The sequence below is a fragment of the Coenobita brevimanus genome, chromosome 18 (genome assembly GCF_032717465.1).
Source record: "Coenobita brevimanus isolate Jiangsu-jjx chromosome 18, ASM3271746v2, whole genome shotgun sequence".
NCBI lineage: Eukaryota > Metazoa > Arthropoda > Malacostraca > Decapoda > Coenobitidae > Coenobita > Coenobita brevimanus.
Window position 1 is genome coordinate 23,505,131 of NC_136971.1, and position 17,339 is coordinate 23,522,469.

Genomic DNA, 17,339 nt, shown 5'->3' on the forward strand with positions numbered 1-17,339 from the left:
ACCAACTGTCAATATCACCGTGAGTAATACACTCGTGCCAATGACGTTAGCCCTTCAAGGTCTACTAAGAACTAGGGTATGTTATACTGCCAAACACCGTAGGGGTTACAAAGATAAGATACAGAAATCTAAAGTATGTGCCGTATCAGATAGTGCTGTTGGCTAAAGACAAATAATCATGTCCGATTATAAATGCCATAGCAATGGAAAGATTAACAATTATTCATGAACAAGCAAATATAGGATACTGCGGAATAAAAGTCAGTTCACATCTCATGGTAAACATTATACTTATCTTCGTCAAAAGTAAGCAATCATCAAGGATTCAGTAATTGCAGTCTTTTTTTTAAGCAATATTGAACACACTTGAAAAAACTCATATTATTGTGGGTATGGTCATATTATGCACAATACACTGTAGCTGTTCTTTATGGGTTATCTGTTATAAAGTCAGATGCTACGGCAATACCTTTTGCCGCTTGTTCGTTAAAACTGTTATTAGTTTCCCCGATTATTAACCTGTCAGACCTATGTAACATGCCACCACTTCCAACTGTTACCATTTATCAGACTTCTAGCACTGCCGCTAAATGACAATTCCTGTATGTGTTAACCTCAACACACAGCTTGTGGTAGCATTCTGAGATATATGTGGAATCCCTAACTCAGTGTCGTTACCACTAAAAAGAGGTTGTTTTAGCTCATTCACATCGTAAACCTACGTTTTTAACAAATACACTTGTGCCACATCTGTATTACACTGATGCCACATTTACTCAGTCACGTTCCCCACCCACCCCCAACACCGCCACTCCCTACACTTGCACCAGACATCTCCCGGCGACTCTCCCTCTCACTAGTATTATTAACGATTCGGAGGAACTGAGTCGAGCTGCACGGGATTCTCACCAAAGAAAAAGAGGATTGACAACGCTGGTTATACCAGCCATAAGTGTCTGCGATAGTAAATTAGCACATGGTTGGCAGAGCCTCCAGCACTAATGTTTGTGTTAGTATGGACAGGTGCGTGAGGCCATCAGGACGGCCCTGGATGCACTGGCAGCGGAGACTGATGCCACACACACCCCCACCCTTCCACCACACCCAGACCCGGCCTCCACCATCGTGGACAAGATCAACACCATCACAAAGATGCCACAGCAAATAACAGTAAGTTACCCACTACTGTAGCTACTAGTGCTTCCCCACCAGTATTGCCTCCAAGTACTAATATATTGACAGTTTCCATAAGAATGTACTGATAGTGTCCCATGTAGAGGCGGTGGCTCAATCGGTAGAGAGGTAGCCTGCAGTCCTACCAGACCCAGGTTCAAATCCCCCTGGAGCAGGGAACAGTTTAAGGATTTGAATTTCATAAAACAGACTTTACTGATCTACCAGAAGACCTACCGACAGGTCGTAAGAATACCTCCGCTAATACCAATACACCAGTCCTGTATAAGACAGCCCTAGCATGTATTCAATATGGACGGTGGGTGTTGGAGCCGAAGTGGTGACATGTAGAGGTGTATGGTATGAAGGAGGACTACTGAGCCTTTGGAGCAGGCTGTGAAGCCTATGCCCAGAGTCGGACACATTAAAAAAAAAATATGGATGCTGTTTATATATACTAATGTATGGTACTGCCCACAGGTTGAGAACCTCCTGGAGATGAGTCAGCGCATCAAGACGCTGGTGGAGGATGGCCTGGTATTTGCCGTCCAAGAAGACCAAGGTGGCATCCGGTCCTCCAGGATAACCCTAGAAAATGACCAGATATACATGTACTGCCTTCAGGATCAGCCGCCACCCCCCCACGCCCACACACTGCAGGTAACTCCACCACTGTGACATGTACCATCAACTCTCTCACCTGTCTGAGTCTTACTCCTTAACAGCCACATATGCCCGCCTGTGTTATACTGTCCAGCTGCATGTTTCCTATGCACGTCAAACCACTGACTCACTCCCTCATCATCTCTTTTATACTCCATTCAACTTTTCTTCACCAGCGTTTATGTCATCACCAAACTCTTCTTCCTTAATGCATTTCACCTTCGTTTTATGTTGCACAACAGCCTGTTTGTTCTTCAGCATCAGTAGACTTGAAATGCTTCAGTGTTTGCAGTGTTTACATAACATCCTGTTTGTTCTTCAGCATCAGTAGACTTGAAATGCTTCAGTGTTTGCAGTGTTTACATAACATCCTGTTTGTTCTTCAGCATCAGTAGACTTGAAATGCTTCAGTGTTTGCAGTGTTTACATAACATCCTGTTTGTTCTTCAGCATCAGTAGACTTGAAATGCTTCAGTGTTTATCATTGAGCTTCATCACAATAGTCTGTAATGGCAGTGTCATTCTGTAGTTCAAAGCGGTTATTGGTTGTGACATTCACGTTGTTAAGTAATGCCCCATTTATCCAAATGATTCATAACCCAGACGCTGTTATCTGGCTGTATTAAACCATTATATGTACATTTTTCCATTTTATCCAGATAAAATGATTGCGTACAAGCGGAAATTTTGGCTGCAAGAACATTTTTGTTGGGCTGGACGGGATTAGCCCGGTGGCGCCACGCTGTCTGGCTGAGTAGTTCACCCAGTGTCCGCTAGAGACCCCCTCGGCCCTTCCCAGTTCCCACACGTTGACCGTGTAGTGAACAGCTCCTCTTGTATTGTTGTTATGGTGGCATACGTGGTGGCTTTTGTGGTTGTTCTCTACCTGCTTCAGGCCTTGCTATTCCTTGCATGCCTCTTCCTAGGATGTGTAATGATGGCCCCTCCACCACAGAAAAGGAAGAGGCTAGTGATGACTTTGGAGAAAAAGCAAGAGATCCTCGGTAAGATTGATGCGGGATGGTCGACTCCCAGCATGTTAAAGAAGTACGACCTGGTCCGCTGAACCCTGCATGACATCAGGAAATCCGGTGACAAACTAACCCAGTACACAGCAGACTTTGGCAAGAGCAACAGACGCAATGCCATACGGAAGGCTATGGGCATCCTCAGCATACCAGTGTCAACCATTTGACATTGATCTGGTACTGCCAGCAACGGGCTGCAGGAGTGCAAGTGCGTGGTACCAAGTTGAAAGGGGCTGTTGGGAAAATTGCCCACCTTCACAATGTCCCTGACTTCAAGGCATCTGAAGGTTGATAGTTCTGGGTCAAGCTTCAACATGGCCTTACAAATCGTACAACCAGTGGCAAAGCTGTTGACGCCAGTGAGGAGGGGGTAGAGGAATTTCATCAGATACTGTTACTGTAGGCATAATTGAGGAGGGTCTCGCTCCCGGTCAGATCTATAACACTGACAAAACTGGCCTCTTCCACCACTCAGTGCCTACAAACACTCTGGTAGATGAGAAGAAGCATGTACCTGTAGGCCTTGAGCCTGGTCCCAGAAATTTGACCATTGGTACCATCTGGCGGGGCAATTTCTGTCGTGCATTTTAAAATAGCAATATGTCTCTACTTTTCATTTTTGTATGATAGCACTTCGAAAGCAGTAGCTTTTTATTCATTAAGAGCCACTTTTCAATGGTACCGATAATCAAACTTTTTCAAGGCGGTGTGCTTGTATGGTAAGTAATGATCAGCAGAGTTACAAAATAATCCTTCAAACTTTTAATACTGAAAGTATTCAATCACATTTATCTATATAACAATATATATAACACAATATATGACACATTTATCTGTAAAACAAACTTGTGTAACAAAACTGCTTCTGGTATGAGAACTGTAAATACCTTGTGTATGAAATGTACATCAAACTATCACCATAATACAAAAATTATACAATTATCAGTTTGAATACATATGAAAATAATAATCAGTCAAAATGGCTACCTACTTTACAATATACAGTCACAAATATCTCCGTAGACCGTCCATAAGGTTCATAAGTGAAAGAATAGAAGACTAAACATTTAGACTAAGCAAATTATTATTACAATGGATATACCTATAGCGCCAAGCCACACCCGGCTATTTGACACTTGACAATAATAATCTGAAAAGTATGCAAACTGCTTGTTGTTTCTGTTCATTCTAGTGAATGTAGGTAAAAACTAAAAAGAATTTCTGAAAATATTACACCCATTCGTCATGTGCTTCATCATCGCTATCCTCAGTGTCGTCATTCATAATCTCAACTTGTGTTTGGTTGCTACATGTTTGTAGCTTGCAGAGTTCTGTACAAGGCAATCCATTCGCAAGAGATGGACATGTTGGATTCTTGCATGAGCGTGAGCATTTGCAGGACAGTAGTTCCAGAATAGCATCAGGGGCAGCAGGAACATCAGACCAATCAATCATGAGTTTCTCATTGTTATCCACATTCTCTGTATACCAGTCTCTTCCTGTTGGGGGAGGAATGGTTGGGCATCTTTCCAATGACTGCTTCCACACTCTTGCCTGATAGTTAGCATGCTGACAATGCTGATACAGAGCGGATTTACGTGGTGGTAGCTGCCAGGATTCAGCCTCTCCTTTCTTGGCACAAAAGATTTGGTAACGTAGCTCATCCACTCTAGTTGCTCCCTGGATACTGTACAGGTGACAAGTGAAGGCCTCTAACTTCTGAAAGTGCTCCTGACTTAGGTTCCAGCACTCTCCAACCCTCTGCAGGGCCTCTCGGTGTTCTGTGTTATCTTTCATTAGTTTCAAAGCAGAGACCTTCCCCTTTCCTGCAAAGGCACTCACAGTGTCGCAGCCCGTCATGGCATGAAGACCCAGAAGTGCTTTTGTGTTGTCTGGTCCAAGTGTGGCTGCAACTTTGGTAACATCTATGTACTTTACTCTGTTTTTGGTACCACTTTTTATATAGATGCTGCTTGGGATATCACTAGAGAAGGCCACACACAGCACTAGGACGTCTGTGTCATCTGATTCAACCTTCATTGCTGTATAGCCCTGTGGGGCTGCATGGGCAGCATGAAGAGGAAGTCGTGTGTCTGCTTCTTCTTGAGTGGACTTTAATCCATCCACTACCATGGAACCATGCTCAGTCAGTCGATAACAGGTTTCCCCACAGGTGACATATATGACTTTGCCAACAAACCGTCTCTGGTGTCTTGGATGTTTCCACTCATCTGTGATGACCTTGATTAGGTTTTCCTTGTTTCTGGAACTGGCAAGGAACTTTCTCCATTGTTTGATGGTATGGCCAGGTGAGATACTCTTGAACTGGGTAGATTCAGACTCACCTCGCCGAACTCTCTCAACAGCTTTGATGGAATTTTCTTGGTACACATCGAATACAACATCAATGCGTGGAGAATCATCACCTTCTGCAATTACAATGGAAAGAGCATGGTCAGCAACTTCAGCAAAGGTTTTATGAGTGCCTCTTACTTTCTGGATCAGGGCCATACCATCAATAAGACAAGCAGCTTTCCCTGGCACACGTTCCGCTGGACAGACATTCTTCTGTAGCTCTTTGGCCAGTGCAGCTTTATTTGTCTTTCTGAGGCTACCATCTGCTGTTGCTAGGGACCATGGAAGAGGGCCTAGTGGGTACTGAAAAACTTCCTGCAGATTCAGACTTCTGCTCTGAGCAATGAGTACCATGTGAGCAAATAGATTTCGGTCAGCTTTCATGATTACTTCCTTTGGATTGTTGCTATTTGTCTTCTTTTTCTTGTTCAAGTTGGCAAATGTCTTCAGGTTCAGTTTGGGCGGAGGGTCGTGGAATTTCTTGACTGGTGGACTGCTTTGTAGCCTTTCCTATCTGAAATTTTGATATGCTCTTTGTCCTAATTAGATGTTTTGGTGGCTTCAGCTGTCTTCAGGTCACCCCATAGACAATATCTTGGCCTACAGATTCAATGAGCCGCTGAATTCTTGGAGAAAGGGAAGCTTCATCCTGAGGCCCTGCTATTAAGTGTTGGAAGAATCCCTTTAGGTTGCCTGGAATAAAAGCTGAAGAATTGTTCAGTTCTGATGCAAGTGGGGGCCAAGATATGGACACACTATGCTTTTTTATCGAATTATGAAGCAAGTGAGCTGACTTTTTCAAGAGTCCTTCAATGTCGCATTTTGATTCCAGGTCCTCTACTGTGTCCATCAGAATGACATTTTGCTTGACTAGTGCATTTCGGAACAAGTTATCAGGGTACACCAGCACCTTTTCCTTTGCATCTTGTACAAAATGCAGACTCTCTCCAAATTCTGTCTCAAGATATCTTCTGACATGTTTCTTTGTAGAATCTTCCACCTTATGAACTCCCTCATGTAGCATCCAGCAGGTCAGTTTTGTCGTAAGCTCGGTCAGCTTAATTACCCTGGGGTTTTCAAAAACATCTTCTCTGATATAGGCAAACAACTTCTGAAAGGATTCCTTCATTACACCTGGATATTCTTCTAAGTCTGTTTCTATGGGAATCACCTGTGGCCTTGTTCTGGTATAGCTTCTGTAGCATGATCTATGATAGTGGCCATCTGCTGCTACTAAATCCCTTGCCAATAAGGCTAGGATCCTGCTGTCATGCTTGGAAATTGCTGTGTTCCTAAGAGTATCATCTGACCGTAGCTCAACACATTGTGTAAGTCTCTCCCTTGTCCGGCTGCCTGGCATAAATTTGTCCTTTTCACATATGATACAGACCTTGCTGTATATTCTAGACTCTTCAGATACTGTCATTGATCTCCTCTGGAGTCTTTTTCTTTCAAATTTTTCCTTGTCACTGGATGCCTGTTCTGTACTTTGTTTCGATTAAAGGTCTCTTTTCATTGTGAACAGACTTCTACATTTCCTATAGTAGTGAATTTTTGGAATGTTGCCCTCTGGAGTTTCTTGGGCAATGTTTAGAATTGGTAGATGTTTCTTTATTTGTGCTGCCTTAAGAAGTGTGCTCCATGAGTTCATGTCCTTCAAACAAGAGAGATTCAGGGTCAGTTTTTCATCACAAGTACTGCTATGTATAATGCATTCTGGTACAGTTTTTGCACGTTTTGAAGGACCCGGTCGATCTTGAGCATTATCACCACCACCATAACTTGACGCTTGACTTACATCCAATGTCCTTTCACTTTCCATTTCTACAGCTAAGCATGCAAGCTCCCTGAAAGTGAAAGATACAAATTAGTTGTACATTCTCAGTTTAGCAACTATACGTTGAAAGCACCGAGTATCTGGAAGTATCTATAATCAACATTTTGAATTTTTCCAGTCAAATAAGGATGGCCGACTCTCTTAGGCATTTGTAGTGGCCACCAGGGACTAGGAAATACTCCATAAGTTTAAACACCAAGATCATGTTTCTACCTGTAGTAAAAGAAAAGTTATAGACCCTTATCAGTTAAGGGAGCGGCCATTCTTATATGGCCAATTACTCATAAAAAGCTACTCATCTGCGACTGCTGTCATATCAAATTTTTAATCAAGGACATGAGGGTATTCAAAAATATCAATTAGAATTTGCCCCACCAGATGGTACCGATATCGACTCAGGCTCATGGACTACTGACCACAAGTTGTCTAAGCAATGGGCATCTGCTTTACACTGTGCCGGTGCTAATAGGATGCACTGGCTGACGCCCGTTATTGTTGGTCAGGCATAGCAGCTCCATTGCCTTTGTGGGCTAATGGATGATCTTCCTGTTGTGTGGTACCATTCTGTGAAGGCCTGGTTTACCTCTAAGATCTTCACAGATTGGTTCAACAGGCATTTTGTCAAGGAGGTCATCCGTTATCAAACAGAGGAACTTGGAGTCCCTTGTGACCAGGTAAAGGCTCTTCTACTGGACAATGTTCCCATGCATCCCTCCCAGAAGGAATTAGTTGCAGATGACGGTCACATTTGGTGCTTGTTTTTACCAGCTAATACCACTGCTCTGATGATTGATCAGGCTGTTACCGTGGCCACGAAGAGGCTGTAGCGGTGGAGATTCATGGACGAGGTGATGGTTGTTCTTGAGGACGAGGACAAGCAGGGTCAGGGGCTGGACACACGAGGGCAGAAGGCACTGGAAAACATGCGGTGCTACAGCCTTAAGGTTGCAGTGTTCAACTGAGCAAGTGCATGGAAGGAAGTCTCTGTGAAAACCCTAGAAAGTGGTTGGTCTTGTCTCCCTCAGGGACACGAGAGCAGACACGACTTTCTGGACTTTGACAAGGATGACTTCCACACTCGGCTTTGTAACGCAGGCGAGGCTGTGGATGTTGATGACGTGTGGGAGTGGTTAGATGAGGATGGGGGCACATACGGCTTTCAGGTTATGTCTGATGTCGAGACTGCCACTTCTGTTGCTGCTGCCCGACCAGAAGAGAGTGACAAGAATGACAAGGATGACCTGGAGAACTACATTATTCCAGCCATCCCCCACCTGAGCACATTATGGGCACATCTTGACCAGGTGCATGAGTATGCTGAGCACCTGCAATGTGATAGAGAGATGGTGCCTTTTCAACTTGTGGAGGATCGGTCTTCTGTGTGGCAGAGAGTCATCCGACACCTGAATCATCGCTCCTATTGCCAGTCCATGATCGACTCCATTTTCAGGCCTCTGACCCCTGCCCAGTCCACCTCTGCTCTGCCACCATCACAGCGTCAAACCACACCTTCAGCGACGGAACCACAACCCAGCACATCGTCAGCCATTGTGTCTCCCCTGGACGTGATTGCAGCTGTCTTCTGAGTCACCTGAAGTTGGCAGTCCATCACCACGTACCACAGTCGCTCCCCTGGGCCAACTGTCGAAGCTCCTCGTTGACTCTGACTGCAACTAAGGTCATCAGGGTATGCCACTAGACCACATTGGATGCACAGTGCGGTGCATCAGGGTACACCCCTAGACCACATTGGATGTACAGTGCAGTGCATCAGGGTACGCCACTAGACCACATTGGATGTACAGTGCAGTGCATCAGGGTACACCCCTAGACCACATTGGATGTACAGTGCAGTGCATCAGGGTACACCCCTAGACCACATTGGATGTACAGTGCAGTGCATCAGGGTACGCCACTAGACCACATTGGATGTACAGTGCAGTGCATCAGGGTACGCCACTAGACCACATTGGATGTACAGTGCAATGCATCAGGGTACGCCACTAGACCACATTGGATGTACAGTGCAGTGCAACAGAGTTAAGGAGCTAGTGGGTTATTCAGCACGACACCCTGCCAGGAATCATGGGTGTTCACCTTGATTTTATTCTAGCTTACTGTACTGTACCATGATGGATTCTGTTTTACAACGATGTTATTCCATTCTACCATTATATTTTGTGTGCCCATTGCATTTTTCTTGTGTAGCCATTTTTTTCATGCTTTTTTCATGTCACTGAAGGATATGGCCCTGCAGTGGTGATTGCTTGTGCGTGGTTGATGGGTTTACTTAACCTTGGTAATTGCTTGGCTGTGGTTTATAGGTCTGCTTGACTAGACAGAGTAGTGTTAAACACCAGGAACAAGTGTTGTACGATGTACTGTAGTGGCCTTTTACACTGGCTTTCAAAGTTAGGTTATGTGTGAAGGGGGGCCAGGGGAGAAGTCCATTATCCGGATGGATCCATTTTGTGGACATGCCTTTGGCTGTATTACGTCGGATAATCGAGGGATTACTGTACTTCCATCAGTGAAATGTGGCAGGAAATTCAGCCACAAGTATACACATGGTGGTGCGGTTGATAGAGCACTGGACTCCCAATTCAAGTGCCCTGAGTTTGAGCCCCACTCAGACCGCACTGCTTGTGTGGGTGAGGTGAGCTCTCCCTTGTCAAGTGTAGCTCAAAGCACACTATGGTGCAAGACCCACAAGGGTTTGAAACTCAGCGGGGTAAAGATTAGGCGGTGTGTCCCCTTGTGCCTATGCCTCACTCCAGCGTGGGTGAGGCTTGGCAGTATGTCGGTGCTCCTCAGCAGCAGTCAGGGTCAGCCTGTTGACCCCCTTAGGTTAGCATAGTACATTAACCACCTGTGTATTTTATGCCACTGACTGCCATGAATAAATAAACTGAAAATTATTATTAAAGTACCTGCACAGATTCAGTGTTACACATCTTAATGGCATTAGTTTTTGTGCCCAGCAGGTGGAAGAAGTTTCGTTGTGTTTATCTAATGGTTCCCTGTAACCCAGTAAACCATTTACAGCGCTGGGTGGTAACCATATTACCACACCATGGGGTCAAGTGCAGCCAACTACAGTGCCCGTTAAATGGGTGGATGCAAATGTGGCATCCACCCATAAACCAAAGCACACTTTTCCCAGTGTCTGGCTGTGGTGAGGCACTGTCAGCCACAATTGAACACCAGTACACTGCATGTGATAACCCTGCAGGGGTGGTTACTTGCCTGTGGTTGATGGGTCTGACCAGAAAGACGGGCTGATCCCACAACAACCTATCAGTGTACACAAAACATCAGCTGTACCATGAACAACCTCAGTGGGGACTGAACAACATCAATGGGGACTGAACAACCTCAGTGGGGACTGAACAACATCAATGGGGACTGAACAACCTCAGTGGGCACTGAACAACCTCAGTGGGCACTGAACAACCTCAGTGGGCACTGAACAACCTCAGTGGGCACTGAACAACCTCAGTGGGCACTGAACAACCTCAGTGGGCACTGAACAACCTCAGTGGGCACTGAACAACCTCAGTGGGAACTGAACAACCTCAGTGGGTATTTTTTGTACAAGTCTGGAGTCATTTGCTTTGATCCATTTGACTAAGTAATCCAGAACTGGTTATGTTGAGGCAAATTAGAGGAAGACTCCAGCCCAGTACCTCAGACCAACTTTATGGGGCCAGGAAAGGCTTGTCATATACTATCTCCATTGTTCACCCTTAAATTAACTTGGGTTTTGAGGTGATAAAGCTTCTTTTCAAAGCAACGTGTCAATTATAGTAAACAGAAAGTTGGTCGTACCTTGAAGGCTGACTTCACCGCTGACGACAGCAGTTACATCAAGCTGTTTTCCACTCGTTGTCCACACCTTTGCTCCTCGTCCAACTTCTCATTATCGGCCATGTCTTCACCTCTTTCAACGTCTTTATTCCAACCATTTTCAGCGTCAATATATTGCCATAGCCTCAGAATATATATCAGTTTGTGAGAGACTAACGAGGAGAGTATGTGAGTGAGGTGCAGAGGGAGAGGCTGAGGATGAGGTAGAGAGATGGAGTATAGAGGTAAATGAGAGAGGGGGTGTGAGCTGGGGGGAGGGCAATGCAATGGCGGCAGACAGGGAGAAGATGGTGATTTGTTTGTGGCCACCCCTTACGGGATTAAGGTGTCTGGCAATAGACAGTGTAATAGGTAAGCAAAACATTGGATACTACCAATATTACTATACTCTTTTCACCCTAACTTGGCCCAGATTTTCACAGTTTTTCAGGTTGTTTCTTAGTTCAGTGGCAGAATGAGACAATGCTATGGCCCTACATCCTTTCCATAGCACTTCTTTGTGACTAGCATCATAAAAACACAATACTATGGTTCTACATGGTTTCCATAGCACTTCTTTGTGACTAGCATCATAAAAAGACAATACTATAGCTCTACATCCTTTCCATAGCACTTCTTTGTGACTAGCGTCATAAAAAGACGATATTATGACTCTACATCCTTTCCATAGCACTTTTTTGTGACTAGCATCATAAAAAGACAGTACTATGGTTCTACATGGTTTCCATAGCACTTCTTTGTGACTAGCATCATAAAAACACAATACTATGGTTCTACATGGTTTCCATAGCACTTCTTTGTGACTAGCATCATAAAAAGACAATACTATAGCTCTACATCCTTTCCATAGCACTTTTTTGTGACTAGCATCATAAAAAGACAGTACTATGGCTCTATATCCTTTCCACAGCACTTCTTTGTGGCTAGCATCATCATCCACCATTGTCATCATCATCATCATCATCATCATCATCATTGGGACATCCTTTCCCACCTTAGGGCAGGGTGGGGAGTAGCAATCTCCAGACAGCCCAAATTTGCCCAGACCAATGGGCCACGCTTCCATTCGCTCATCATTCAGGCCCCCGGAATCCCGGCTCTATCTGATACCCCCAAACCATTCACTACGTTCTGTAGCTTCAGTAAACATATCGGATTGAGTCAATCCGGAAGCTGGCACGTTAAAAAAGGTTGCCAAATCCCTGATCATGCACTTCTCCTCACAACATTCATCCAGCCAGCTCGATCTCTTGTCAGTCACTAGCCTCAACGACTTCCAAACCTCTCTTCCTCACACACTCATCCACCATATCTCTCCACCTTCTCCTTGACCTACCATGCCTCCTCCCTTCTTCAAATTCGCTCAGATATACAGTACTTTTTTCACCACTCTGTTGTTATCCATTCTCTCCACATGCCCATACCATCTAAGTACACTCTCTTCGATTCTGGTGCCCACAGACTTCCTCACTCCGCAATTTCAATGAATCACATAATTTCGTATCCTATCCACCCTCTGTACTCCACATACATTCCTCAGTAGTCCCATCTCCACTGCTCTTACTCTTGACTTTTTATTTTCATGCCACACCATAGTCTCACATCCATATGTTAAAGTTGACACTAACACTTCTTCGTGCAAGCCTCGTGGAGCCGCAACACTCAAGCCTCCGTTTCCTATCAAGGCCTTCATTGCACACTTCTTTTGCACATTTTCCTCTCTTTTCTATCACTGTACCGAAGTATTTGAACTCTCTCACCAATTCCAGTCTCTCTCCATTCACTGTGACATCACACTGGGAGTCACTTTCTCTCTCAAAAACCATCACTTTACTCTTCTCTACATTTATTCTCAGGGCACGACGCTTACAGACATCAACAAAACTCAGCACTAGCCTACCAAGTTCTTGTCCGGTACTTGCAAGCAGTACTGCATCATCAGCATACAATAAATATGAGATATTCCATCCATCACCATTCATTACCAACGCCATCCCTCTCCATTACTTGTGTTTTTACTTCTCTCATCACCCCTTCCATATATATATACATATATATATATATATATATATATATATATATATATATATATATATATATATATATATATATATATATATATATATATCATCATCATCATCATCAGCCAGTACAAGTCCACTGCTGAACAAAGGCCTCCCCCAACCTTCTCCACGAATTCCTTGACTGAGCCAATCTTTGTCACTTTTTCCCTGCAAATTTCTCTATCTCATCTCTCCACCTCCTGTCTGGCCTTTTTCTGCTATGCTTACCATCTCTTGGTGTCCAGTCAGTCAACCTCTTGCTCCATCGATTATCCCTTATTCTTGCTATATGGCCTGCCCACCTCCATTTCTGTTCTTTTATGACTTCTATATCTTTGACTTTAGTCTGCTCTCTCACCCAAGTTGATCTTTTCCTGTCTCTTAAAGATATTCCCAACACTGACCTTTTCATTGCTCTCTGAGAACGAATTAATTTATTTTCCATTGATTTTGTCAGTTTCCAAGTTTCACAGCCATACGTCATACCTGAAATTATACATTCGTTATATACTTTTCGTTTCATACAAACTGGCAAGCTATTTTTCATAATGTCTCTATGTTTACCGAAAGCTTTCCATCCAATTGTAATGCGTCTTTTTATTTCGCTATCATTATCTTTCGTTAATTTTGGTATTTGTCCCAGGCAATTGTACTCCTCAACTTCTTCAAGAATTTCTCCATTTATTCTGATGACGCTCTTTGGTGTTTGAGGATTAAACATTACTTTAGTTTTACTCCGGTTCATCTTTAGCCCTACTTTGAGACTTTCTCTGTTCAGGTCATTTAACATTTCTTGCAACGCCTCTACTTTTTCTGAGCTTAGGACAATGTCATCTGCAAATCTTAAATGGTTTAGCTTTTCTCCATCTGTGTTCACTCCTTTGTTTTCCCAGTCTAGCTCTCTGAAAATACTTTCTAGGCATGCTGTAAATAACTTTGGTGAAATTGTATCTCCCTGACGCACGCCTTTCTCAATCTTAATTTTTTCCCAGTCCTTATATAATTTAACTGTAGCAGTTCCCTCTTTATATATGTTTTCGAGCAGTTTTACAATGTTCTCATTCACTCCTTGTTCTCGCAATGAATTTATAATTGCCATGTGCTCCACTGAGTCGAAAGCCTTTTCGTAATCAACAAAACCTAAGCACAGTAGTTTATTATATTCTATAGTTTTCTCAATTAGCTGAATCATTGTGTGTAGATGATCAGTGGTCGAATACCCGTTTTGGAATCCTGCCTGTTCACGAGACTGGTTTTCCTCCAAATTTATAGCTATTCTGTTTGTAAGGACTTTAGTGAAAAGTTTGTCAATGACTGATAGCAAGCTAATGGGTCGATAGTTACTAAGGTCTTTTGAGTCACCTTTTTTTTTTTTTTTTAAGTAGAATAACTATTGCATTACACCATGTTTTGGGAATTTTCTTCTGTTTTATACATTGAGTAAATAAGTGAGCAAGCCTATTTTGTACTACTGCTCCTGCATCCAACAGTAAATCTGTTACTATTCCATCTTCTCCCGGAGCCTTCCCTCTTTTCATATTTTTAAGAGAAATATTTACTTCGTCTGGTGTTACCTCAGGTATTTCACTTGTGTCAACTGAAAAATTAGCTATTGGTACTAATGTCTTTGATGCATACAGTTCTTTGTAAAATTCTTCAACTTTCTTCAGCATCATATCTCTGCATTTAATGGCTTCACCGTTTTTGTCTTTCAGTGGTGTCATTTGTTGCTTTCCTAGTGCCATTTTACTTCGGACCTGTTTCAGACTTTTTCCTTTTTTGATGGTTTCTTTGATCTGGTCCATGTTTCTCTTTCTTATTTCTTCTCTTTGTCTTTAGTTGATAAGCTTATTTAATTCCTCTCGTTCTATTTCATCTTTATATATATATATATATATATATATATATATATATATATATATATATATATATATATATATATATATATATATATATTGAACAACCATGGGTATATCATACATCCTTGTCGCACACCTACACCGATCGTGAACCATTCACTTAGATGCCCATTTACCCTTAAACACTCCTCACCACCATCATAAAAACTCTTGACAGCACCTAGCAGCTTACCATCTACACCATACATGCACAAAACCTTCCACAATGCTTCTCTGTCCACTTAGTCGTATGTTTTTTTCATATCCTAGAATGCCATAAACACCTTATAATCCTTCTCACAAGCCTTCTCCTCTATCTGTCTCACTGCAAGTATTTGATCCACACGTCTCTTTCCATCCTGTTCATCAGTCACTAGGACTTTTGATATCTCTCTTACTTTCTCTGTAATAATTCTTCCATATACCTTCCCTACCACACTCAATAAGCTTATGCCACAATAATTCTTGCACTCACTTCGCTTACCTTTATTTTTGTACAGGGGTACAATCACAGCCTTTTTCCACTCTGTTGGCACAGTTTCACTCATCTATGCCTTCATACATATCTCCAACAAGCACTTCATTCCACTCTCTCCACTACAATTAAGCATCTCTGCATACACCTCATCAACCTCAGCTGCTTTCCCATTTTTCAGCCTCTTCACAGCACTCTTCACCTCTGCGAGTGTCACGTCTCCTGGCACTGCGTTCCTTCTCTGCACACCCCAGAACCAATCATGTTTATAGCCGCTACGCAGCTGTCAATTTTAGGCCAGGTTAGAGTAAAATGAGTCTAGTTTAAGAGGTTCTTAGCACATCCTCTGTAGCTTTTTAATCTAGTGCCTTTTTGTTACTTATCATATTTTACATTGGCTAAGAGTGTTAAAACCTGAATAAAAATATGGCAGGGATAAGGGACTGAATAGGGAGGCTGCCAGAGATCGAGCAGCGTGGAAAGTGGCCATTAGGTGACCAAGACCAACGCATGCATGTTGGAGCCTATCAGTAATACAGTACTGAGAGTGTGACCTCAGGGATAAAGGACTGAATAGGGAGGCTGCCAGAGATCGAGCAGAGTGCAGGAAATCCACCATTAGGTGACCAAGACCAGCGCATGCATGTTGGAGCCTGTATCAATAATACAGTACTGGGAATGTGACCTCAGGGATAAAGGACTGAATAGGGAGGATGCCAGAGATCGAGCTGCATTGAAAGCCACCATCAGGTGCCCAAGGTAGACGCATTGAAGCAGGTTAGAGTCTTTATAAATGATAAATACTGAGAGTGTGACATCAGGGGTAAAAGTCCATAGGGAGGCTGCCAGAGATCGAGCTGGGTGGAGAGCCGCCATTAGGTGGCTAAGACAGATGCACTGAAGCAGGTTGGAGCCTTTATAAATGATACAGTACTGAAAGTGTGACATCAGGGGTAAGGGAGTGAACAGGAAGACTGCCAGAGATCGAGGTGGGTGGAGAGGCGCCATTAGGTGACCAAGGCAGACGCATGGAAGTAGGTTGGAACCTTTATAAATGATACAATACTGAGAGTGTGACGTCAGGAGTAAGGGAGAGAACAGGAAGGCTGCCAGAGATCGAGCAGCATGTAGAGGCGCCATTAGGTGACCAAGGCTGAGGCATTGCTGGTGGAGCCTTTATAAACAATACAAAGTGTGTGCATTCAGTAGTAATGCTACCTCTACACCAAAGTACAGTACTTCTACACCAAAGTACAGTACATGCTTGGCTGTCATCAATCCTGGCAGGTACTTGCATCAGTCAAATGTAGCTAAACACTTGGTAACTACACAATTATCACGGAAAAGAAATTCACCCACAGGTATACAGTACAGGCCAAGAATCACGGCTAAATTACACCACCATTTTTTTATTGACCTGGGGGGAGGGCAGCAAAATGGCAGGGGATAGGGTGACATGGAGGCGATTTGTTTGGGGTGTGAGCTGGGGGGAGGGCAGCGAAATGGCAGGGGATAGGGTGACATGGAGACGATTTGTTGGGAGTGTGAGCTGGGGGAAGGGCTACTAAATGGCAGGCGATAGGGTGACATGGAGGTAATTTGTTTGTGGCCACCTCTTACAGGATTAAGGCGTCTGGCAATAGATTAACAGACAGATAGATAAACTTGTCATCATACCAACTTTACTCATTTTTTTGCCCATAAAATGAACTTGGGTTTTGAGGTAACAAGAGTCCTATTTAGCAATGTGTCAAAAAGAAAGTTAAGTCTCACCTTGGAGGATGTCAAGTACACGTATGATGGCAGCAGCTACATCACCTTGGAGGATGTCAAGTACACGTATAATGGCAGCAGCTACATCACCTTGGAGTATGTCAAGTACACGTATGATGGCAGCAGCTACATCACCTTGGAGGATGTCAAGTACACGTATGATGGCAGCAGCTACATCACCTTGGAGGATGTCAAGTACACGTATGA

At 43.4% G+C, this 17,339-nt stretch overlaps 1 protein-coding gene across 1 annotated transcript in view; it reads left to right on the top strand.

The window, feature by feature from the left end:
* Positions 1-1,041: 1,041 nt before the first annotated feature.
* Positions 1,042-17,339, top strand: part of LOC145391412 (uncharacterized) — a 20,708-nt gene continuing 4,410 nt past the window's right edge. The window contains exons 1-2 of the mRNA XM_080266020.1: positions 1,042-1,170; positions 1,654-1,833. Of these exons, the coding sequence (XP_080122146.1) occupies positions 1,153-1,170; positions 1,654-1,833 (198 nt within the window). The 5' untranslated portion in view covers positions 1,042-1,152. The remainder of the gene's footprint in view (positions 1,171-1,653; positions 1,834-17,339) is intronic.